At 38.7% G+C, this 24,165-nt stretch overlaps 3 protein-coding genes across 7 annotated transcripts in view; all 3 read right to left on the bottom strand.

Annotated features, from left to right (window-relative positions):
• The window catches only part of LOC125692046 (claudin-22-like), an 85,469-nt gene extending 74,376 nt beyond the window's left edge, over nt 1-11,093 (bottom strand). The window contains exon 1 of the mRNA XM_048942118.1: nt 11,048-11,093. The gene's annotated coding sequence lies outside the window, so the exon portion shown is untranslated. The remainder of the gene's footprint in view (nt 1-11,047) is intronic.
• Nucleotides 1,165-24,091, bottom strand: RWDD4 (RWD domain containing 4). 2 transcript variants are annotated; one of them, XM_048942121.1, is made up of 8 exons: nt 23,959-24,091; nt 23,723-23,803; nt 21,845-21,954; nt 21,588-21,732; nt 20,716-20,830; nt 19,738-19,787; nt 8,596-8,643; nt 1,165-7,038 (listed from the first exon to the last, which is right to left on the bottom strand). In XM_048942121.1, exons 1-7 carry the CDS (start codon nt 23,980-23,982, stop codon nt 8,608-8,610), a joined length of 561 nt encoding a protein of 186 aa, XP_048798078.1. In that variant the 5' UTR covers nt 23,983-24,091; the 3' UTR covers nt 1,165-7,038; nt 8,596-8,607. The 2 variants fall into 2 exon arrangements, with proteins under 2 accessions (XP_048798078.1, XP_048798077.1); XM_048942120.1 differs by lacking the exons at nt 1,165-7,038; nt 8,596-8,643 and adding an exon at nt 17,749-19,587.
• Nucleotides 10,315-24,165, bottom strand: part of ENPP6 (ectonucleotide pyrophosphatase/phosphodiesterase 6) — a 206,197-nt gene continuing 192,346 nt past the window's right edge. The window contains exons 9-10 of one of the 4 annotated variants that reach the window (XM_048942108.1): nt 10,746-10,919; nt 10,315-10,503 (exon numbers count right to left, since the gene is read on the bottom strand). The gene's annotated coding sequence lies outside the window, so the exon portion shown is untranslated. Of the gene's footprint in view, nt 10,920-24,165 lie in introns of all 4 variants that reach the window. The other 3 variants (XM_048942110.1, XM_048942106.1, XM_048942109.1) reach the window with 3 other exon arrangements.

Below are 24,165 nucleotides of genomic sequence, written 5' to 3'. Positions count from 1 at the left end.
GAAGCTCTGAAAATTGAAAGGCAAAGTCCGATGGTTCTTGGCTTTGGCTCCCTCTGGTGGGTAACGCACACTGCAGAGAGCAACAGAATAGTACCGGTACAGGTAACAGCCACAAAGCAAAACAACATTCAGGGTCTCATAAAATACACAGAAATACACCAACAGAGCAACAATTGTGATTGAGATTAAAGCTTTAAGCTACAACTCAACAAAATTTATGTTGAAAAGAGCAGATTCTTGTTGAACCGAACCCTTCCAGTTCCCAATGAAAAAAAAAAAACAGACTAAGGGTTTGGCCCAGGCACAAATCTATTTTCAGCACCTAACAGTTACTAAATTAAAATATGGAAGTAGTTAAACATTGCTTTTTTGACAAGAATATTTTCTACGATTTCCACTCTTGACAGATACTTTGAAGCCTGAAGCTTGATGTCCTTTCTCAAAAACATTTTGTTCATAGGATTCAAAAAACATTCATTATTTCACAGATTTCATACCACGGATTCTTCATTTGTCATAGAAGGTTTAGATCCAGAAAAGAAAAACACACTTTTAAATCTGTGATACGTTACATACGTTACCTACAAACCACACAGATCTACACATTTGCATGTTGAATCCAGTGAAAATTAAAGCAGATATGTGCTCAACAATATAAATGTAAGTCCTTCAACAAGAATGATGCACACACACTGCACTGAAGTGTCTCAAAGGCATGTGTTATGGTAATTTGTAAGTATAATATTAAAATAAGCATGAATAGTCCCTGTTCTACAAAAGAGTACTGAAATTTTGGTTATCTCAGAGAAATGCATAGAGATTTTGCAGACATCAGTAATTGTACATTTCTGCTCTTGCCACTGGCAACACTAAATCAAGTTATAACTCTTGCTTCCCTGTTTATTATTTTTTTTTAATACATATATAATCATTTTTCAGATGCTTAGCTGTTGATCTGAAATATCTATTTACCATTGCTTTGTTGGGAGAAAAACGATGTTCCCATCAGAAAACAGTAATAAAGAGTGAGAGTATTTAGAGTAAGAACGGTCACGTGAACTCACGACTGTCAACGTATTGAAGTTCTTCAATTGACCAAGTCCAAACTGTTCAGGCACAGAACCAACTGAATCAACCGCAGAGTCTGTTCTTTGAATTGTTTCATTTGAAATATGAAGCATCACGTTTTCATACACATGACATTAAAAAAAAAAAAAAACAAACGTGAGGCTCAAGCACACATTTTGCATCAAACTTTCATTCTGAAAATAAACAAACAAAACCTGTGAGATCTACAAAAGATAACTCTTTCTAACATTTTCTCAATTTCAAAAAGGTAAACCTTCCAAGTTTCAGGTCCAAATAAAGAACCTGATCTCAGAAGCTCTTGACTAAATACATAGTTTTAATTGGAATTCAAAGCAATGGATAGAATACCCTAGAAACTTCCCTAGAATTAATATAATTACTTCCCTTTTCCCTTATGCCATTTCATATTTTCCTCTTACATTAAATAACATAAGGTTCTTATGTGTATTCAGCACAGACCGGCTTGTTTATAAGCATGTAGATTGTATCCTCCTTGTGGTCTCTGCTGACTAATTTACCTGTGAATTTACATGGGCAGACTGAGACAGAACGGATTTGTTATCGACCTGCTCATAACACCCACAGTACTGTGATAAGATACATGTAAGCAAAACCCACACCTTTGGCATTCATCAGCCAAGGTCAAGAAAAAGACTTGCTTCTTGCTTCTTGTGCATAACTGACCCCAGCAAAACATTTGTATTAGAAGATATTTTTCTATACAGATATCAGATTATATATTTGAAACTAGGTATAGCAGGGAGACAATTAGGTGACAAGCTAGAATGAGAAAACAGCTACACTGAGGAGACATGAAAACCTTAATTTTCAAATCCCAAACTCAAGAGTGCTGTGGTCACATATGGTCAGATTGTCAGATCTGCTATCAGGAAATCATTCTCTTATGTCAGGCTGGCTATTATTTTGGATATTAATTTGTTGCTACAGCATTGAAAACAGCATCCCTTCTTAGGATCACAGTTAACTTCAGGTTGGAAAAGACCTCAGAACATCTTTAGTTGTCCTCCTGCTGAAAACAGGACCAGCTGTGATCAGGTCAGGATTCTCTCTGGATGCCTTGGCCATATGCCCAGCACTACTGGTGACACCAGATATCCTGCTCCCAGACTGCAGCACACAGCTCACTCTCATAAGGACGGAAATGCTCTTATCCTACTAAACTTAACTTGGCATTTCCAGGTGAATGCAGCATCCCATGATAAACAGGAGGTCGTCCAATCTGATCCATCTCGTGGTCTTTGCTAACCATCCAGAAAGGGAGAAAGGGGAAACGTACACAAGAGAGGAATCTGATGTGCCCATGACTGAGTGTTATAAATCTTTGAGGTAAGTCCTTTGCAACTCTGAGACTTGAAGGTGAAAAGAAATCCAAACAAGCTTATTCTCCATTGTGAGAAACACCATTCCTCTGTCCTAAAACAGCAGCATTAAACCCACAACAAACAAAAACCTACAAAGATTAATCAGCAATCACACAGAGATGAACTTGCTCTAACATAACAGAGCCAAAGTAATGTGGGGAGTAATTAGAAAAAGAACTCCATGTATGCTGAAACAAGGTTTCTGCATATATCCCCTTTATAAACTTTCCTCCTTTTATTCTGTATGTAGTGGGGGTTTGTTCCCCCATGAAAGACTATGCCAAGTGGAACAAACATTTTTCTAGGCTAGCCTAGAAATTACTGCAGAAGGCTAGTTAAGTGTGGGTTCATGTTCACCTTTTTACCCTAAAGATTTTGGCTAATTCTTGCTGGATCAGACTAACCAAAATCCTCACTCCTGTGATAATACAGAGCAGATTGGAAATTGCAGCTCTTCACGTTTCAAGTCTCTAGGTTTTGCTAGATACGTTTTCCTGGTGGATAAGTGAAGCATATTACATTTGCAATTTTCACCCATTTCCCTCTCACAGGATCCGAAGCAATGACTCAATTCCTTCAGGTTGGCCACATGGATGAACACTACAGAAAGCATGCTTACAAATTTAAGAAGTACTGTGGTTTCATTTGCTTTCCACAAAAAGCCTTCACTCAACTGACAGAAAAAAGGTGCTTTCTGACAATTCCTACAGTCCTGACACGAGACTGCTTTCAGCACTGATGGCTGTGCATATAACGTGCAAAAATACAGCAGACTGAAAATTACATTTTTGTGGGTTTCTCAGAGGCACAGCACACAATATACAGGAACCAGAATTCTGACATAAAGAACGGTTCTCAGATACGATATCTGAAAAAGCTGAAATAATATGAATATTGATTTCCCTTGGTCCCAGAAGTTTAGTTTGCAGTCCTGTCTAGCAGGGAAGAAAACATGAAAATCTACAGGAAGCAATGCCTGCCCCTTTCTTGCCTTGGGAACAGCACCAGCATAGTCATCGGTGTAACTGATAAGAGGAGCGCAGCTCATTTGCTCACATCACATTTGACAATATCAGTTTAATAGGACACCTCATTTACATGTCTTTGTGCCTGGAATGGCAACCAGGTTTCAGCTTGGTGGATGGAAAGGAAGCAGAATTAGTAAAGCTCTGGATGGTGACAGTAAACAAAAATCTGTGGTAAAACAAAGCCATGTTAAAGCCTCATTCAGGCTCAGATGTCACACAGGCCCTGGACTTTGATCATTTTTAATTAAGAGCACACTGGTATGGTTCTGCCTGATCCAGAAAACCACTTATGATGACAACAGGGGCAAGGTGTGAAAGGGAATCTGCACTTACCTAAAACTTTACAAGAAACTATTACTTAAGAGGAAAAGGACACAGCAGCTTTTATGGATAGGTGAGATATTACAAGTTTTCTTTCCTGTGCCATGTTCTATGAGCTTTCTGTTGACAAACAAAACAAACAGTGGCTTGCTGCTGAACTCATAGAGCTCAATACTGCCAAATGTATACCAGAATTTCCTTATCCCAGTTGTAAGCACTCCCCTTCTCCTCCCAGGAAAAAAACTTGGAAACTATCTTTCTGGGTAAACAGAGGGAAAGCAAAATTACCAGCACTAAGTAAACAACACTCGCTGACCCATGAACAGCAAATCAAACACTATTACTTCATAATGACATATATATGGGAATATGACATATATGGAAATACATATGAAAGTTATGTAATATGCAAACAATGTTCTTAAAGCAGATGCTTTGTATGCAAATTTTTCATAATGCTGCAGTGACAGGCCCTTGTACACACAAAAAAAGCCATAATCTTCAACTGCATTAGTTAAGACTAAACATTTTGAAAGACAGATTCACATGGTTGCAAACCAAGAAAATTTTCTTGTATCAGAGAGACAAAGAAATATCAAAGTACCTAATACTTCCCTTGGCTTCTTCAGATGTGAGACACAGCTGAGCTTGTTAATACAAAGAACAAGTAGCAGTAAACAAGCAGATACAGATTTTAATTAAGCCAAACCAAACAACTGCTTATATTTTGATTCTTGATTTTCATTGCCTTAATTTCACGCTAGTGCCACTGTTTCTGATGGGGCCATTGGTGAAGTAGGACACCCAGGGCAAACTGAGATAAAGTGATCCAAGACTTCTATATCACTCTAACCCATAATGCATCCTCAAGGATCTAAAATGACATGACCTTTCCTCTAAAAAGTTTTTTCTAGTAAATTCTTACTGCATTACTAAGCATATTCTATAAAGTGTAGCAATAATTTCATTCTCTGCAGTTAAACAGAATTCCACAGCACGTATTTTATTTTGTTTGGCCAAAACCCAGGCTCTTTCCTCCCTCAGGAGAAACTAAATAAAAGCCTGTGGATTGTAGCAGTTGCATATGCTTAATGGACCAAGCAGTACATTGAACAGGAAAAGGCATTTAGTGTTATTGAGAATTAATCTCTCTCAAGTTCTATTTTACATATTTATCACAGCAATAACACACTCACTTAGGTACTGCTTACCCTATCCCAAGATTCAGAGAAGTACAAAACCAGCCACATCCAATTCATTTCATCACCAAAATTGAAGTTTTTCCTTTTAGGAAATAATGTATTGTTAGTCATTCCAGCTGTGATGTTTTGGTTTCTAGTCTCACCTGTCTCAGTGGATGCTTCCTGCCTGAGAGCAAACAGGGCACACTTCTGCAATATTTTCTGTAGCTTGGGGAAAGAGCTCAGCCATTTGCTTTAAGCTTGCTGCCTATATGCAGGATCACTGCAGAAAACATTCCTGTAGAATGTGCCATGAAGACCAGCAAGCATAGTAAGAACATTCTGGAAAGTTAAGAATTTGCTGATCATAAAACATAATTAAGGGACACAATTACTTCAGGTAGGTGCTGCACAATTTGGTACATATGCAGATACAGTGTGAAGTCCTGTTGTCTCCGCCCCAATAAGTGTGTATTCAGCTACACCATCTCTAAGATGGGGGGTAAAGTTTCATACAGCTATTTGATGACCCTGTTAAGAGCATTATTAGTAGAGATTCAAGCTAAATTTTCAAAATCATACATCTTACAACAGTGCTCTTCATAACATAAGCACTGCTTTTCATTTGAATAAATATACCATTAATTTGCAAATAGTAATGTTGAAAGTAACTTCTCAGACTTAGTATTTCTTTCATGCAAGTGCTTAGCAAAAAAGCTTCCCATAATTAAAGTGGTGAACCAATTTCAGACTAATGAAGAATATATTAATCTCCTTAATGGACTGGAAGGAAAAACATTTATTCCTTAACCAAACAACTTCAGAACTAGAGGATGGGCTGCAGTTCAGAAATACTTGAAACAAAATTTCATCCATTTTGTGTGGTTAAGAAGCTGCAGCTCAATGTTTACCTGCAGGTTAATGCTTGAGGAATGAAGCTGACACATTAAACAGATCCTGCTGATCTGAAACATTGGAGTTGATTCTTTGTTAGATTGCATTCCAGCTGTATTTTCTTCTGATTATTTGCCAGTTCTCAAGAAGTGTTGAGTAACATCTGCTTGATTGGTCATCCACCTTATGACTCCCTGTGAGATGCAACACTTAGCATTTTCTTATCTTTATTTCAGTTAGTTTTATTCTAGCAGTTATACCTTTAATTTCCCTCTATAGTATTCCTGTGAAGACACAACCATCAGGCTTTTGCCCAACAAAAACTGAATATAAAGAAAAAGAACACATATGTGGAGGAGAGAAGTACAATCCTGATTTACATGCAGCATAAAAGCTAATCCAATTGATTTCTTACAGTATTAAGAATTTACTTCATTATCACTTCTTTCACATTCTAGATTACAACACATACTTTCTTTACACAGTAAAACCAATACTTACATACCCTCAAAGAAAAATCCCCAAATTAAATACAAACAGTCTCCAAAATATTACAACAATGTTGGAAGTTTCATCTCTGACACTTCCTCAAAGTTTCCTGATGCTGTAAAACTGAGGTCATCACTTCTGATACCACCTAAAAGCTCATCCTCAGGTAGATCAGCTGGAAGTTAGGGCTTTTTTTTTTTTAACAGCAGCTATACATTTGAGGATAGGATTCTTCCATCAATGTATTTCTACCTGCCTTTGAATCTAGCACAAATAAGCACTGTTCCCATGAATAAAGATGAGTCTCTAGTTTGAATTTACATCAACATACAACAACCAAAGACTCCATTAGTATGAAATTGTTCACTCCATTAGTATGAAAAAGGACACAACCGGCCTTCTGAAAGAACACCACAGCAGTACATGGGTGTCTCAGCTAGAAATAATTCAGTGATGACATCACATAAACATTTTCTATCCTGTACTGAATTGATCAAGCTTATTCATTAGATATAATAAATAACAAATTAGATATTTGTTTCATGGCATTGTTGACATTTAGATACACACATTTCTGACTCTGTAATTCCTGTTGAGATAGCAAGTTCTTCATGGTAGACTTTTCTTCCTCCCTCTTCTTTCTCTTCCAGTTTCCTGGAAAGGAAGCAGACAACAACAACAACAAAAAGACAATCCATATGAAGTTCCAATTAAAAAACAGTGAGAACCCCCAACTATCCCAGTTGTGCTTTTTTTTTTTGTCCATTTGCTAGCAACATTTGTAGTAATAATAACTAGCAGACAACCCATAGGATCTGGGATCAGTTTTAAAACAACATAACTTCATATCCTCTGAAAACAGAAATATTTTCTCTCTGGACCATCATAGTACATTGGTGTGTCCCCTAATTATTGCTCTGTGTGGATTGCTGTCTGGATTTCTGTTCACTTTTTTCCAAGGACAGTAAACATCTCTGAGCTTCATGACAATATGACACCACCAAGAATGGTTTTTTTCTGCTTGTTTTAATGTTGTTTTTTTTTTTCCTTCAGATCTGCTTGCAGGCTGGGTTTTCTTTTAAGCCACTCTCTGAAGATTAACTTGGAGATAAACTTATCTTTAATGTTATCCTGGGCCATGTGTTCATTTCTAATTACAGCAAGTTTTTGCTGCTGTATTTTTCCACAAGTGTGTCAGCACTATTTTCTGTCTTACTGTTGAATATAAAGAGCTGCCAAGGAAAGTATTCCCATGGTCTTCAGTATTGGCAGACCCTCCCTACTTATGTGAGAGCTTTTTCAGTTTCTCTGGTAAGCATCCTTGAAGGAATGATTCCCTTCAGATAGCAAACCAAATGTGTCCTTATTTCTAAAGTTGCCTGAAAAAAAATACTCAGACCTCAGTCCAAGCTTGCTGCTTTTCTTTTGCATTCCAGACAAATAAAATGCTCGTGTAAGTAACCAAATTACAATACATATCAAAGTAACTATAGAGGAGGGTAAAATTCTGTATCATAAAGACACACAGTTTTCACCCATGTAACTAGGTGACACACTGTATTATATACTGTGTGACACAGACTGTGTTAGTTCCAGTTGTGAGTAATCAGTACCACTCAGTAGTTAATGTAACATTACACTTTTTTTTTCTTCTTCCTTCAATCAGCATATTCTTCTATATAAAGGCTACAGGGGAAGCATGCAGTGATGCTAAGTACCATTCTTGCACATACTGGGAAGAGAAGGAGGGAAGGGTTGTTCTCTCTCTAGAGGTACGTACTGTAAAATGAGCTGGAGAGCTCCCATAATGCCATGAAATTAAGCTAAAAAAGGTAACAGTAGTTAAAGACTCAATTTTGAGCTCTTTAATTAATCCACCTGATAAATGAAAATTAAATGTTAATTTAAAATGTTATTTGCAAGCCATTTATGGATGGCTTTACTAAATTAGAGCAGCAGGATGGCTTTGGCTTTTCAGGGATGATTTCTTTCTTTTGCAGTAAGATTTTATTTCTCAGCACTGACTGATGCTTCCGAGCGATTTCTGCAGTTCAATCAGTTAGCTCCGTTTTTGAAAGAGACAATTTAAACACCCGATGTTTAAAAGTGCACAGGAGATAAATATACAAGTGTTGTTTACCAGAAATACAACAAAAGTGTGGAAAAAATGTATGTTATCAAATACCTTTAAATAGACCTTCACATACACACCTGTTTCATCACTTACTCATGCAGGGTACATGCCACTGGCAATGACATCTGTAAAAGTAACAATAACCAATAGAAGTCAGAAACTTTCTCATTTACACCACTCAATACTGGCCGTGCTTTCTGCAAGTACTATTATAGTAATTTAAACCTCAAAAAATATTAAATGGACTAAATTCATCCTAATCTGAACAGCCTCTTTATCAAGAACATTTCTGAAGATATGTGCACTGAATCTCCATGAAGACTGAAGATATTAACTTTGGCAGTTGATCTTGAGATTGTGAAAATAGAGCTGTTCCACAGAAGTCAGTTCCTTAAATAGGTGCTCCTACTGTGAATTGTTATTGGTTAGCAAAACCCAGACTGTTTTCTGCCACAAATAATTTGATTGACATAAACAGTCATTAGCGTAAATGAACTAAATGTTCCAGCTGTACACAATTCCTTTCACCAGTAGAAAATAAAGTAGAGAAATAAAGCAATAAAGAATGGCTCTCACTGCACTTCTTATGGTCACAGTCCTATTTGTACAAGCTCTGGAAGCATGCTACCATGAATTTAGGATAAAGCGATGACTTATTTTAAAAAAAGGAATAGTTGAACAATGCCCCCATGTATTCTGCCATTAAAAATGTCTTTGAAAACTGCAGCACTCACAACTCCCATGTAGAAAATAAATCCCTTTCTTACCTGTGTTAAACTTTCCTCCATCAAAGGAGCAAGTACTTGTATTGCCACATACAAATTTTTGCGTGCTAGAGAATCTCACAAAATTAATTTCAGGTTGACATCTGGATTTCAACCCAAATCTAATTCCAACATAATCAATTTGTAATGATACCACAAGTGTTAAGTTTCATGTACCTGGGCAGTTCCTTCACTTTATATGACAACTACAGACGTTCATTTCAATCATGTTTGATGTATTGTTTGTGAAAGCAGCTTTTGGGTGTTAGCCAGTATGCCATTATATAAAAAGACCAAATCTGTTAGGGATCTGCTCTAGGGAGCAGCAGTAGTTTTAGGCACGACAGTGTTGTCCGTATAGCAGTGAGCAAAAAGCTTCCATTCCCCTAAGAAACACCATCCATAAAATTGGTGCAATAGAAGAACCTTGTACTTCTTGGATTACAATTTGATGAGCCATACTGTGCTATGGATTCATCATGCAGACAGCATTGCAGGAGAATTACAGCCTACTGAGCTGATCTCTCTGAAATCAGCAGAGAACACAACAAAAGAGATTTTGAATCAAGTAATCACTCGATCTCTCTCACTTTACTGCATAGCTTATCCTTAGCTACAAACATATTAGCAACAAATAACTTTCAGCAGGACTTGTTAATATGTGGTTTGAACACTTGCTATGATTGGATTTTCCAGAAACTTCCTGGAAATTGAAGGCCAAGTTGTTCTTCCATATTCCTGAAGGAAAAGACTACAGTACAGAATGCCATGATTCTCCTAAAATTATACTCACTTCCAGTACATGTCTTTTGTCACCATGAAGTCTAACTCCTTGACAGCACTGCTGCTACTTAAGAATGGACTGTTTTGTGACTGCGACTTTACTCAGTGAGTTTGCATACACACACTATCCCTCAACTAATTTACAAGTGAAGGTTGAAGTGACAAATATCACATGTGGCTCAAACTCAGATTAAAGATTCTTACCATGCTTAGAAGTTTCTGAAGAACTTTTCCATAAGCTACCCATGGTTGTTTTTTTTTTTTTTGTTTTTTGTTTTCTGTAGAAGAGTTTCATGGCAAGGTAGATTAATTATGCAGAAGTTTCAAGTGTTCCCTTTCCTTTTAATTGACTTTTTCCCCTCTGTTACACTGCCTTCCCATTTCCACTGGAAAACCAGAAAATTCCAATTGAGACTCTTTCAGTGATCTCTTGCAGCACTTTTTCAGGGGAAAAAAAAAAAAGAAATAAAACTCAGCAGAATGACACAGTAGGGGCTGCTTGCAAACATGCAAGTTACTTTTCAGTGGGTATCAGCCAGTTGCAACCTTTCAAGGTTCTAGATCCCTGAGCTTCGTGCAGAAAAGAAAAAACCATGATATATAAAATGAACAAAAGATGAGAGGCTATTTATGCTGACTTTTCAGTAACTGCTAAACAACAAAGAAAAATATCTACCCACCTGCCTTTTAGATTACTGGGTTTCTCACTTATTGGTACTCAAAGACATGCAGATTATTGCAACATTCACTTCCTCTGCTTGCTTAGATTGCAGAACTTCTTTCACTATTTCTTTCTTGCCCCCACCGGTACACACATTTCTCTGGTAAATATACTTCACATTTCAACACACTGACTTAAAAAGAAAAAGGTATTGCTACCATGTATAATCAATGAATATTAAGATGCTATAATTACAAAACAAACACAAGAGTCAGGCAAAGCATATAATGATAACAAAAAGAGAATAGATAGAAAGCTTACCCCTATCCTGGGCTCACTCACAAAACGCCAGCAGAGCAGATCTCCAGAAGAGATCCTTCCCCACTGGTAGCCAGCTCTTAAGTAGGTCTAGGAGGGGTGCAGCCAGGCTCCACCCCTTCCTGCAGCACAGGTGAATTGCCTTCAGCTGTGCTCCTCTGGCTGACTCATGGCTCGCCTCAGGTGATCCATCAGAGGTTCAGGCCATGACTTGGCAGTTCCCATACATACCAGTAGTTGTGATAAAGCATTAGACACATGGAAGGAAAGTATGCATTTTTTCCCTAGGAGGAGGAAGCAGGACAGAAAAGAAGTATTTTGTTTTCCACCACAGCCTCTTTTTCTGGTCTAAAAAGTTTTAATGTCTTGTGTTTCTAGAGGGAAGTTATCTTCATTAGCATCATACTGTTACACCAGCCTGTTGCATCAGTTTCTCAGCACAAGGTTTTAGTGTTTTGGGGAGGGAAGAAAAAAAAAAAAAGGATAATTAAAACATAGTATGCAAAACAGATTTAGTTCTTGATGGTGTAACTCCACTCAGTAAGAAGCTGCCTCTGAATTCTACTCAGCAAAGATTTTATTACCTTGAATGAACTTTGCAATCATTAACTTGTATTTTTAACAGTGTTCCTGAGAGCAGGAAAGCAATTGTTTGGCTTAATGGGTCTTAATACAGTTGTTCAGATTAAGAAGAAAACAGCAGCCTTTTTTCAAAATACACTCTTATGGAGTGGTTCTGAAAATGCACAATTGCTTCCTGACCTGGGAATTTCTTTCAGTGCTGCTCAGTGTTGTTGCCCACTTCTCATTAGTAGCACTAGACAGTCCTAACAAGGAAACAATTGCTCCTGAACAGCTGTGCAGTCTCTGTTTTTTGAAGATTTCAACACATGACTAGAAAAAGCCAGTGGTGATCCGTGGTATTCCAAACACCAGTCCTGCTCTCAAAGGGAGGCTGGACAAGCTGACTTCCAGAGGCTCCTTCTAGTTTGCATCTCTGTGATTTGGTATGGATTTACTAGTCACCATAAAAGACCTTCTAATTGTTACTTGAAATTTTACTCTTACCTTGTTGGTAAACAAGTATTAACCAATTATCTTCTTGTATTTTGGAGATGAAGGTGTAATGGATGGTCATTACCACCAAGGCAGCTTCCTGAATGCATCTGTTAAAGCTGAAACTTCTGCAAATGCCACAGATATGGCAGCTCCGCTGAGAGACAGTGAAAGCAGCCTGAGATCAGCAGGTTGAACCAGACTCTGTCCTTACAAGCTGTCAACAGAGTTAAATAACAGCAGTGATGACATGGGTTACCATATACCTATCAAAGGGTTACTGTAGTTTAAATGTCATCCACTGCTACTTTCCTACAGATGTTTGAAGAGGGCAGTATCCTATAACCGCCTTTATTCCAGGCTGAGTAGATCACCACTGTGACAACAAGCTGAAAGAACTGATTATATGAAACTGAATAAACCAGGGAGTAGAACCTGAGATAAAGCCCAATTGCAAGTGTGTTCCTATGAACTACTATATGAATATGTGAATCTCTTCTATTTTGCTAATACTACTGTGCACCCAAAGAGAGAGGACTTTTGAGCCAAGAGGAGGAGTGTGTATGGATCTCTATGTGGCTTGCTATTGCAGGATAGTAAAAGGTACCACAGGAAAGAAAGAAAACTTCTTTCTCTCTGAAAGTCATTTGTCTGAACAGTTACTCAACACATGCAGGCACATCAGCTAATAAGCTAATATATCTGCTTGCATCAAGAGCATTTTAAACATCACAATAACCAAGTTAAGAAATAAAAGAATATACTAAAACAGTGGCTGCACAGTCATATAAGCTATTGCAACTGTGAAACTTTTAAATTGTTTGTATTGATTATAATGCCTGCTGACCACGTCCAGGCAGCCCCCGTGTACAGCACACATCTAATTCTGTGTGGCATGAAATGTAAGCAGTACATTTCCTGTCATCCCATTCAACAAAAACTAAAGGATGTTACTAGTGCTTATTAACAGTACATCAGAATCTGCACTGACTACTATAAAACAAATTTGCTGAAAGCAATGCTTAATCACATGGATTGAAGCTAGTCAACCTAAAACTATCCAAGAGTATTTGTATGCCACAGATTTACTGTGCAGAGTGATGAGCTGAAGCAGGTACTAAAGCTACTGAGATCCAGTCAGTTTTATAACACCAAATTAATTTGCCTCTGCATGTTGTTGTCCTGTTTCAAATCCCCACTTTCTTCCATGGACAGTATTGTTAATTTTTTTTCCCAGTAGAATGAAAACTTACTTTCCATCACAGAATTATGATCATACACAAACTCAGGCCTTTGTACCACCTCCCTACTAGCAGGAACACTAGGAAGCAAAGCACTAAGCATCTGCTTGGATATAAAAATATGGGAGCTATTGGGAATAGCTGAACGGTTGGACTGGATGATCTTTTAGGTCTTTTCCAACCTTGGTGATTCTATGATTCTATGATATATGGAATGAGGGGCAAAATCATAACCATGCTGTATGCCAGACAACTGAAACTTGGTAATATTCTACTGTTGATCTTCAGAGAAGAAAGTAAAACTGATAATGTTGTAAAAATGTATTAATTATCTATAGGGGCTATGTAATTTCCATCAGACTTTTATCAATGGGATGCTACATCTTCCCCACAGTTATAAAATATCTCTCTTCAAGGTCAACTGAACATAACTTCTCTGAAAGTAGTAATCAAATGGATCCCCTACAGACAGCAGCTCTTCAGATAGTAATGCTTTCATTACATTTGTTTTTCCCGCAGGAAATCATAAAAAGCATTACTGACAAAGACATTTGATTTAAAGCAAGATCCTGCTCTGCACAGTGACTCCACACAAGACAGTGTTTATTGCTTCTCAGTGATGCTGTAACAGATACTTGTTGTAGAAAGAAAATATTATCCATTCTTGACTGTCTTCCAAACTCATCCTAGAATGACTTTTCCCTGTCACTGATCATTACGAGCAATAAGCACACCACAGATGAAATTATGCCCTCAGAGATATCCGTGCAACCTCATTACTCTCCACCAAGGCTGTGCAGATATAGTTTGGCTGAATCTGTCAATGCTGTGACATTATCAGATCCCACAATGTAAGCAACTTGCAATATGCAATCATAGTAAGTCATAAAATTTCTGCCATACTGTAAAGACGAATATATAAAACACATACTACTGAATCAGCAATAATAAGTATGAATGGTCAAATACAAGGGACTGCTAAGTAAAGCTTATAAACAAATGACATACTTTGAGTCTAGCATAAGACACTGGTATCTGGATTTAGATCCTCACGTATCTGGAGCAATTCAGCCATGTGGAATCACTGCTCGCTTTGCCTTGAATGAAAATGAGAGAAAAGAAACAGTTCATTCTGTCACTCTTGTAAAATGTTCTAATGTCTTTTTGCAGCACTAGTCAACGTGTTTTGTATAAGTCATTGCTAAGAGTACAACAGACTTTCTTTCAGAGGTTCTTCAGTGGGCTTGGAAAGAATGACAGGAAGCCTAACAGTCAGAGGAAGAGAAGTTCTCACTCACTGAGTTGTCCCATTCTGAAACAAAGCCAAAGCTATGTTGGTGAAAGAATAAAGTGGTGGTGACAGAAAGAAAATCTATGATCCTCTTGTCTTTTGCTATATCCCAACCTCATTCAGAAATTGACAGCTCTGCAACTGTAAGCTTTGCTTCTGTTATATTTTATTGCCTCACAGCAATTAAGACTTATCTCCTGTGTGCTTCCTTCCTCTTTTACTTCTTCCTCTAATCCATCCCGAATTCTGCACTTCTGGTATTTTATCTGCTGAACGAACATTTCCTTACCCCACATCCTGCTGCTAGGCATAAGTGTTGAGGGAGCTATACCATAAACCACACAACACAGCTAAAGGAAACAATTTCCAGAGGGGAACTATTCTTGGTGCAGACCAGCTCAAATGATTTTCACTGCACAAAGTTCACAGTACAATCTGAAACCATTTCTGCTGCCTTGGCTAAAAGGAGCACAGCCTCCTGCACTTCTTCCAAAGGTCCTATCCATTTCATGAAATGCTGGCATTTTGCCTATTCTTTTAGTCACCAAAATCTAATTACTTGCCAGCCAGGTGAGCTTTACATGCCCACCCCATATAGCACCAGTTGCAGTGGTGCTGCTGCAGACAGCCTTGATTTCAGCATCAGCTCTTACAGAGCTGTTCTACAGGGTGAGCAGCAGAAGCCAAGTACATACTGGTGATTAATCACAGCTGTCAAGCACTCCACCCAGCCTTCTTAAAGGCCAGCTGCATTATTATGTGGAATTTGATGCACTACAGCTCCTGGTTTTGGTACTAAAAGCACTGAACCAACTTGCACTTACTATCATGCAAATAGGACTGAAGATCACCTTTTGGTCTCATCCAAAGAGAGAAAGGTAGAATTCCAGTGTGATGGTAACAGCCCTTGTGCTTCAACCATGAACTTCTAGTTTTTCAAACGTCCATAATCATAAGCAGCATAAGAAGTGGTCAGGTTTTGGAAGCGGCTCTGTTTGAGGCACCAAACCGTTTAACAAAAAATACACGTGCCCTCTGCAAACAGCTCCTGTAACTTGAGGCTAGGACTGGCACTGCCTAGTGATGTGCACCAGGGCACTGCAAGCACTGAGAAAACAAACAAAAAAGGAGAGGGAATAGAGGCATTCCTCCCTCTTAAAGACAAGCAAACAAGCCATAAATGGTGGGTTCAATCCTCTCCTGCTGAATGGCAAAAGGCATTTGGAGCAAGAAATGTACGTAATTGTTCTGCTTTTCATAGTTCAGAGAATTCAGTAGGTTTGTTTCTCAACATCTACGTGATTTAAAGAGAAATATCAGTAGACACAACAATAATCAGCACGTTCTTAAGGTGTAATCCTTGCTTCACAGGGAATGGATTGATCACAGAACAACAGCTTTCCAAGGTGCCAGGAATATTAGCCAATGCAAACATGCACTGAAAGACTGAAGAGAGAAAACAGTGTTATAATAAATGGAATTTTGGTTGAAAAGATTAAGCTTTAGTTAAAAAGGTGGAGAAGGTATTTGTTCAATAGCTTACTCAGTCATGTTCTCTATGTGGAGGTCTATGTACAGAAAGACACACACCTGCATTTCTTGACAAAAATCATTACTTCCCCATCCCTCCATTTCCAGTGCTCAGGCCTCTCCTTTAGACTTCTAAGTAACTTTCTTCCCAAATATTAGGCTATAACATAAACCAGTTAAACTAGATGAATTACCTTTTAAAAATGGCACAGAAATGAAGGACTGATACACGTAATCCTAATGCAAAAAATTTCCTGTCCAAGCAGACTTCAAAATACATGTTCTAAATCCCTGCTAAAAGAACCAGAAGAGATTGCTAGGAAATCTTCCTACAAGCATGTGATACATAAGCAAACAAGAAGCTGAAAATTTAGGCATTTCACAAGTTTAACAAGTTTGCTGTTACACACAACAGCTCTATAAAAGCAAGAAATGTGGTTCTTGTCTGTCTTTCCCTCATGACCCCTAACTAAACTATTCATATAAATTGTCATGGCAACTTAGACACAAGGATACCAGCAAAAGCAAGTCAATTCCCCTTGGAGAGATTTAGAATAGCAAAAGCTCTACCCATTCTGATGCTGGCAGAGGTAAAGTCCTTCCCTGTTCCATGATCACAGACCACACCGACTTCCTGCTGAGGCGTTGCTCCCAGACACTCTTGCTCAGGCTGCAGCCATAAGCCTCCAGCCCAGGTCAAACATGAGAATGGATCGTGTGGAAGTTCTACCTTCACTAACTCTTATTGAATGCGATTTGAGTTCAGAAAGAAATCAGTTTTTCCAAAATTAAGCATTACATAAGAATCAATATTATTTTCCTTACGTGAACACATTTATTCACTGCAACCCTACAGTTTCACCAAAACCATCCATTTCTTGCTGAATGACAGCAGTACAGACCACATTTCTTTCAGATCTCTTCAGACTCATCTGAAGAGTGAAAACATCAATTTTTTTTTCTATTTTTTCCCTCCTCCTGCAGTCACAACACTTCATGCAGCTTTTTTCTTCATATATGTATTTTTTATACTTTGTATATATATAAAGACAATAAATATAATACATACATTATATACAGATAAGCAATAATTTTGCAACACATATGGTAAAAGAGAAATAATTTAAGAGAATATGAGAACTGCAGTAAATGCTTGTGTGCAAGCTCTACTGACATAGCAGTAGCACAAGAACTTCCACTCTGACAGCTGAAGTCCTAATTTGACAGCCATGTAAACTATCCCATATTGGCTGTGCAGGCTCCCATCTGACCACCACCAGTCAGAGCATCCAGCCTGTGCCTCCAACGTTCACTGAGTGCTTTACATAGCACTACAGCAGAACACACTCCAAGAGATGCTGGACTCGCTATGATGGCTATTTTCCTGTTTCTCACTGCAGTGACTGCCTCCTATGAGTAACAAACACAGCCACACTGAAATGCAAACATACACTGAAAGAGGGAAAGCATCTTCCTGCCAATCGTTAGGAACACTCTCTCACTAAGAGAAAATCCATGGCAAATTCAAGTGGAGCCCTAGAAATACAGCAGGCAATATACAAATCCAAAAACCAAAAACACAGATAACAGCAGATAAATAGGTATTTATTTAGGTTCATCTCAAAACACACAAAAATAAAGGACATTAAGGCATTTTGTATTCAATAACCGTTCATACGGTAAAGATGACTTCTCTTTCTGATAAGAAGAGCACACTAGAAAACAAGTTTCCCCAACACATTTGGCAGCGCAGACTTGTCAGGCTGTTCCAACATTCAGCCAGCAAAGCCCTTCAAAGAATGCCCACTTCTCTCATAAAAGAGCTACAAGATCTAACAGTTGTTGAGAGACATGCCAGATTGCACTCTTCTTTCCCTTCAAACACACGACCTTCTGTAAAGATGCACACTGGAGAAAGACTAACAGGTGCATACTTCAGAGAATAAAGAACACAGACTCATGTTGGAAGCTCTCATTTCTTTCAGTAACCAGAGTACTTGTCCTTGCTTTCACAAGTGTTTGCTACTTCAGCCAAAAACGAGTGAAAAGAAAACAAGTTCTGCCTCAGAATGAAACAATTTTTATGCTCTTCTACATTTGTATTAGATAAACAAATAACAAAAGTTTTGTTTCCATGGAATAATTTATTTTAATGAATTATGCTATCAAGTGACTAATCACTGTTATAGTGCTTTTTTCTTCCATTGGAGTAACAACATCAGGAAATGTTTACAGTATCATCAGGTTCACTACAAAAGGATTTACTACAGAGTAAGATATAAATTAAAAAACACTGCATATAGCACTATTCATTTTACCACATTCACCCTCTGTATCCTTTGTTCACATTTTTACCTCCATTTAAGGCAAGTTTAGTTTCCAAAGACGACCACGTAGTCTCAAGACAAACTTGTGTGTCTGGATTTATGAGTTAGGAAATTGAGCTTTATAAAACCTTTACTTCAACAAATAAGAAAGCTGTTAAGAGAAAGACGGTGACCCAAAATTGCACTGTATTAAGAGGTTGAGTTTCCATGTACCAAAGTCCTTTATTCATCATCTTTAGAACCAGTTTTGCTTAACTACGGAAGAGACACAAAAAGAAAGTGTTCAAAGTTTAGACTGCCATTCCATTTATTAGGAAACAAGAACATTATTTCCATCTTACATAGACCACATGTATATTTAATAATATAGACTGAATGTGATACTGTACCAAGAGATTGAAATGTACCAAAAATAATTTCTTAACTTTAAGCACTAAATAAGCTTATTTCCTGAACCTGAAATCCTATCTTCATGTATTTTATGAACTGCTTTAAAAAAAAAATACAAAATGCAACCGATTTTAAGGAAAAGCAAACAAACAAAAGAAACAACCCAAACCAACCAATCAACCATCCAAACCACAAAGAACCATAGGGTACAAGGTCTATTTAACTTGAAGATCAGGTCACCTGCTCTCCAAAATAAAAGATGTAGCAATTGAGAAACCACCCCCTCACGTCTCTGGAAGACTTCCACGTAGAGATTCACGCAGCACAAAACCAAACACTATTTCTCTTTTTTTTCCTAAAGCTAATTTTATAATTATTAAACATTGTGAACCTATTGGGAAATTGATCAGGAATCCAAGTCATCCACTAGAAACAGCTACTTTCAATTCAAGATAACTGCCTACGACCACCATCATCATTAGCTCGCTTAACAACCACAGCCTTATGCTGTGCAATTATAGTTGTGCAAAATAAAGTAGCTTGCTATCAAAATGGTCAAGTAGCTACACTGACTTCCACTGAACAAGCAAAGCCTGAAAAACATTTGAGAACTACACAAATTAGAATCTAAAATGAGCAGACTTACAGTTCTTATTATTGCTTGCAAATCTTTTTAATATTAAAAGATAACTTGATAATACTTACATGCTGGATGCACACAGATACAAATCAGATGCCACAGTCAAATCCAAACAGCATAGGAAAAAAAATCAGATTAGTTTTCTTCAGATGTACACATCAATTCAAATGCAAAGAGGCAGTATGTTGCTAGCATTGCTTATCATACAGCTGTACTACCTTAATGACGTCCACCCAGTTCCATCCTCGAGGAAGCTCTCCTTTGTGATCTGCAGAATAACAAGGTTTTATTTACAACACATAAACGAATTAAAATCAACACACAAAACTGTAAAGAGTCTAAATCTTAATTTGTCCATTACAAAGCACTGAAGACAAAGAACACATTTATGTCCTGAACGCATCCTGCTCTTCAAAGTAATTCTCAGACCTTTTACAACTGAATTAACAGACAATTCTAAAACAAGCTGATTCAACCACTAGTGATGCATTCTTTCAACTAAATCTTACACAGGTTTTCCCATCTGACATCCACATTTAGAATGCCATGGATTTAAATTAGGTAAATTATACTTAGAAATTGCTATAATGAGATATAATTTTTGCTGCATTGACTAAGCATTACCTAGATCATTATTAAAAACTGAGGCTAAGCACAAAATTGTTCAGAGTTAAGCCAAAATACTGAACCCTTTTCTATAAAAAAACGTAGTATTTCACTGAAAGCACAAAGTGACTCCAGAAGCACCTCTACCTTGAGGATACAAACTAATTAAAAGGTTCTACTTTGGGTTCCAAGCAAACATTTTCTTTTAGAAATTACACTTCTAATAACGTGGATTACTTATCAGGGCCTATCAACAAAATTTAAGCCTTTTGTTGGAAGGGACTACTAGGATGTCCCAAATGCTTTCCCCAAATGGTATGTTTGAAAACTTCACTTATGTCACAAACTGAAATAACAAAATGAAATTAAATCAACGACACCTCAAAATCCCTACTCTATAGTTTTTACTGCTTCTACCAGAACCATCATCTCAGGCAAGAACCACATACCTGTGTTTCTTTTGCTTGTTTTAGATTGAAAACAGTTAATCTTATAAGCAAGAGCCTTCTGATTCCAATTACCAAAACAACACAGCTGTTAAGTTTTGACTCCTGCACAGCACAAACATAACAATACCATAATGGACAAACCTGTTTTGTCGGCTAGCTTTCTTTTCTGGGTTTTGGATAACTGTTCCTTTTTGTCTTTTTTCTTATTTGCTGGCACATCAGAAGTTCCAATAGAAATATTATTGCTTACTGAAGTCTGAGAAAGGCGAAAGTGGTTGTTAATATTTTGCATGCTAGTTCACCTATCATACTCCAGAATCCAGTACAAATACAAAGTAAAAAGTTTCCTCTGTGCCTGATTACTGTGAAAGAGAAAAGCCATCAGCAGCCTGCAGCTTTTAATCAGCATATAATGATGACAGCAGTAGCTTTAAGAACCATGACAAAGAGACTGGAATTATTCCCTTTCAGAGTTGCCAAGGGGCACTTCTTACACTGTCAAAATCTGATGGTGAAGTGTGATTTAGTCTGAAGGGATTCAGACATGCAAAATACAAAAATCATTCATTTTCCCTCAAATTAAGTCTGCAGCATGACAAAGACCATTGAAGAGGAAGCAATACAAGAAGGCAAACACAGAAGCTGCAAAACTTGCAGAAGATCCTGAAGGTACATTCACGCAATTCACAGCGTCCCAGGAAGCTTTCAATAATTGACACCTGAGCAGACATATTTAATCTATTCCAGCTCTCTTTAGCTTTGTTTCTGTTCCAAGTCTCCATTTTAATGTCATTTTGCAGCCCATTCACATTTTGCTATGACAGCAAAACAACAGTTATTACCACAGAGCATTGTAGTGCCATGATCTATGGGCTACTGTTTAGCCACAGCCATATATTAGTCAGTATACTGAGTGTAAACCTTAAAAGTAAAGCAATGAAGTACTCTGAGGTTTACTAACTACTTTTGCAGAATTAAAAGTGAGGGATTTAAAAGTGAATTTATCAACTTACCACAGTGTTAACAGGCTGATTTTCCATGAACGATTCTTTATTGTCTTTGGCATATTCAAAAAGTGTGTATGTCATAGCAGTTCCAAGATTAGCTTCGACTTCCACCATTAATTTATCCAATATACTTTGTTTAATAGCTGCAGATCTGAAAAAAAAATTATAGAACTCGTCTATGATCTAAACAGAAGAAAAAACGCTCATCAACCAAAAAGCTCCCACAAGTAAAGTTAGGGAGTGGAGCTACCATGTATACTCACATCGTGTTGTTGAAGAAAGCATCCATTGATATGACTGGTGCTGTTTGTGGATATGTTTCTGGCCAAGAAACCTCTATTAGAAAGGCTTTGGGATCTCCATTTTCTCCTATCTGAAGAGGAAAAAACGTAATCAGAAAGCAATAGCTTCCAGTCACTTATTAAAGATTAAACTGCCAATACACAAGTCTTTCTCTTCTCTAAAACAGATCAAATTACTTCAGATAACAATTTATAAAGCTGGTCAGAAATTAAGAATTTTTCAGATAAAAGTCTTATCTAAACATAAACATTAGTCTCAGAGCTTTTATCCTGGGAAAAACAAAATTAGTATAAATAAATAAATAAACATAAGGGGCTCTGAGCAACCTGGTCTAGAGTGAGGTATCCCTGCCTATTGCAGAGGGGTTGGAACTAGATTACAGAATCACAGAATAGCCTAGGTTGAAAAGGACCTCAGTGATCACCTATTTCCAACCCCCCTTCTTTGTGCAGGGTTACCCACCACCAGACCAGGCTGCCCAGAGCCACATCCAGCCTGGCCTTAAATGCCTCCAGGAATAGGTATATAATCAACAAATATTAGGATGCTATAATCACAAAATAAACAAGAGAGTCAGGCAAAGAAGATAATGATAACAAAAGAGAATAAATAGAAGACTTATCCCTATCATGGGCTCACTCACAAAACACCAGCAGAGCAGATCTCCAGAAAAGATCCTTCCTCACTGGTAGCCAGCTCTTAAATAGGTCTAGGAGGGGTGCAGCCAGGCTCCACCCCTTCCTGCAGCACAGGTGAATTGCCTTCAGTTGTGCTCCTCTGGCTGACTCGCCTCAGGTGATCCATCAGAGGTTCAGGCTGTGACTCAGCACTTCCCACACAATGGGGCATCCACAACCTCCTTGGGCAAGGAGCGTGCGTCACCACCCTGTGTGAAAAACTTCCTCCTAATATCTAACCTAAACCTCCCCCATCTCAGTTTGAAACCAGATGATCTTAAATTCCCCTTCTGACCTGAACAATTCTATGATTCTCTGCTATATGAAGTTATTTCATTTCAATGTCTGTACCAGTACAGTGTAGTAGCTGACATTCAGTAGCATCTGGAGTAGAAATGAAATACATAAAACTTTAAATCAGACATCAGCAACATTCATCAAGACATCATGTACGCTGTAGCTGTCCAGTTCCCAGCAGGGTCAAGAAGGAAACTCATCATATGGTTTACATACAAATTCTCCTTTCCTCAGGAAGGCACTGCCTGCGCCATGAGTAAATCCACACAGAAAGCTGCACAACCATGTTCCTCCTTGTCAGTACAGCTAAAAATCGGGTAGCCTTCTTTTCTATGATACTACATTTCTTCAGTATCTGTAAAGACCTTTCTTTTGTCTTATTTTCTTAGCAGACGGATCACAGAACACTTTTGTTTTACGTGAGGCCCACCGGAGACTGACGAGACACGCTAATTCTTTTGACTTCTCATGCACTTACTGCACTATGCTTTCTCAAACCCAAAACTTGGTGTCAGACAAAGGCAATAAGAATATATTGCTTCACAGGCATGATACATGATTACCTTTGTCTGATATTAAGTTTCACAACACTTCGATTAAGTTTTCCTAACTTTTGACTTCCTAATCGGTGACAACTGAAGCTGGCAAGATCCCGCGATGCAGTGTAGGCTCGTCACGATCACTCTTTTCAAAAAATACAGCTAACTTAGAGCAGCGATACGCGTGTCAAGGAAACCTCGGGCCGCCCCTGCGGGCAGCCCCATCCGGGCACCGCACAGCCGCGCCGTGACCGCCTGACAGCACCGCACGAAGGTCCCGCGACACCTCCCTCCTGGCACAGCCGTGCTTACGGCGCTGCCTTACCCTGTACTGGAAGGACACCGGGCTGAGCTCCCTGAAGCAGCCGTCTCCTTCGTAGATCGAGCGCAGCGCCTCCAGTTCCATCTGAGAGAGGGACACGGAGCGCGATCAAAGACCGCGGTTCCCCCCTCCCCGGTCCCGCACCTCAGGCTTTTCCCGCCTTCTCCCCGCCGCGCGCCCCTCCAGGGCCGGCTCCCCTCAGCCGGGCGGGAGGCGGCCCGGCCCACCCCTCCTCTCACCTCCTGGTCCTCATTGGCCGCCATGGCGCGCGGCAGGCACCACGCGCGCACCCGCCTGGGGCCGCGCGGCCCCGTCGCCGCCACGCATGCGCAGGAGGCCGGAGCGAGCCCCCGCCGCGATCGGCGCTCCCTTCCTGTCTTCCTCGTCTCTTCCTCCTTTCGCAGACTGGCTCCGGCGCGGGGGCGGGCTCTCCCTGATCGGCCGGG

Source organism: Lagopus muta, chromosome 4, assembly GCF_023343835.1.
Source record: "Lagopus muta isolate bLagMut1 chromosome 4, bLagMut1 primary, whole genome shotgun sequence".
NCBI classification, from domain to species: Eukaryota; Metazoa; Chordata; class Aves; order Galliformes; family Phasianidae; genus Lagopus; species Lagopus muta.
The sequence above is the reverse complement of the archived record's forward strand: the minus strand, read 5'-3'. Positions and strand labels throughout refer to the sequence as shown.

Coding starts and splice junctions, on each gene's coding strand:
- RWDD4 (XM_048942120.1), bottom strand. CDS start 23,982: ATGGCGGCCAATGAGGACCAGGAG. Junction 23,804..23,958: donor CGGCCAATGAGGACCAGGAG/GTGAGAGGAGGG, acceptor TCCCTCTCTCAG/ATGGAACTGGAGGCGCTGCG. Junction 21,955..23,722: donor CGGTGTCCTTCCAGTACAGG/GTAAGGCAGCGC, acceptor TTTCCTCTTCAG/ATAGGAGAAAATGGAGATCC.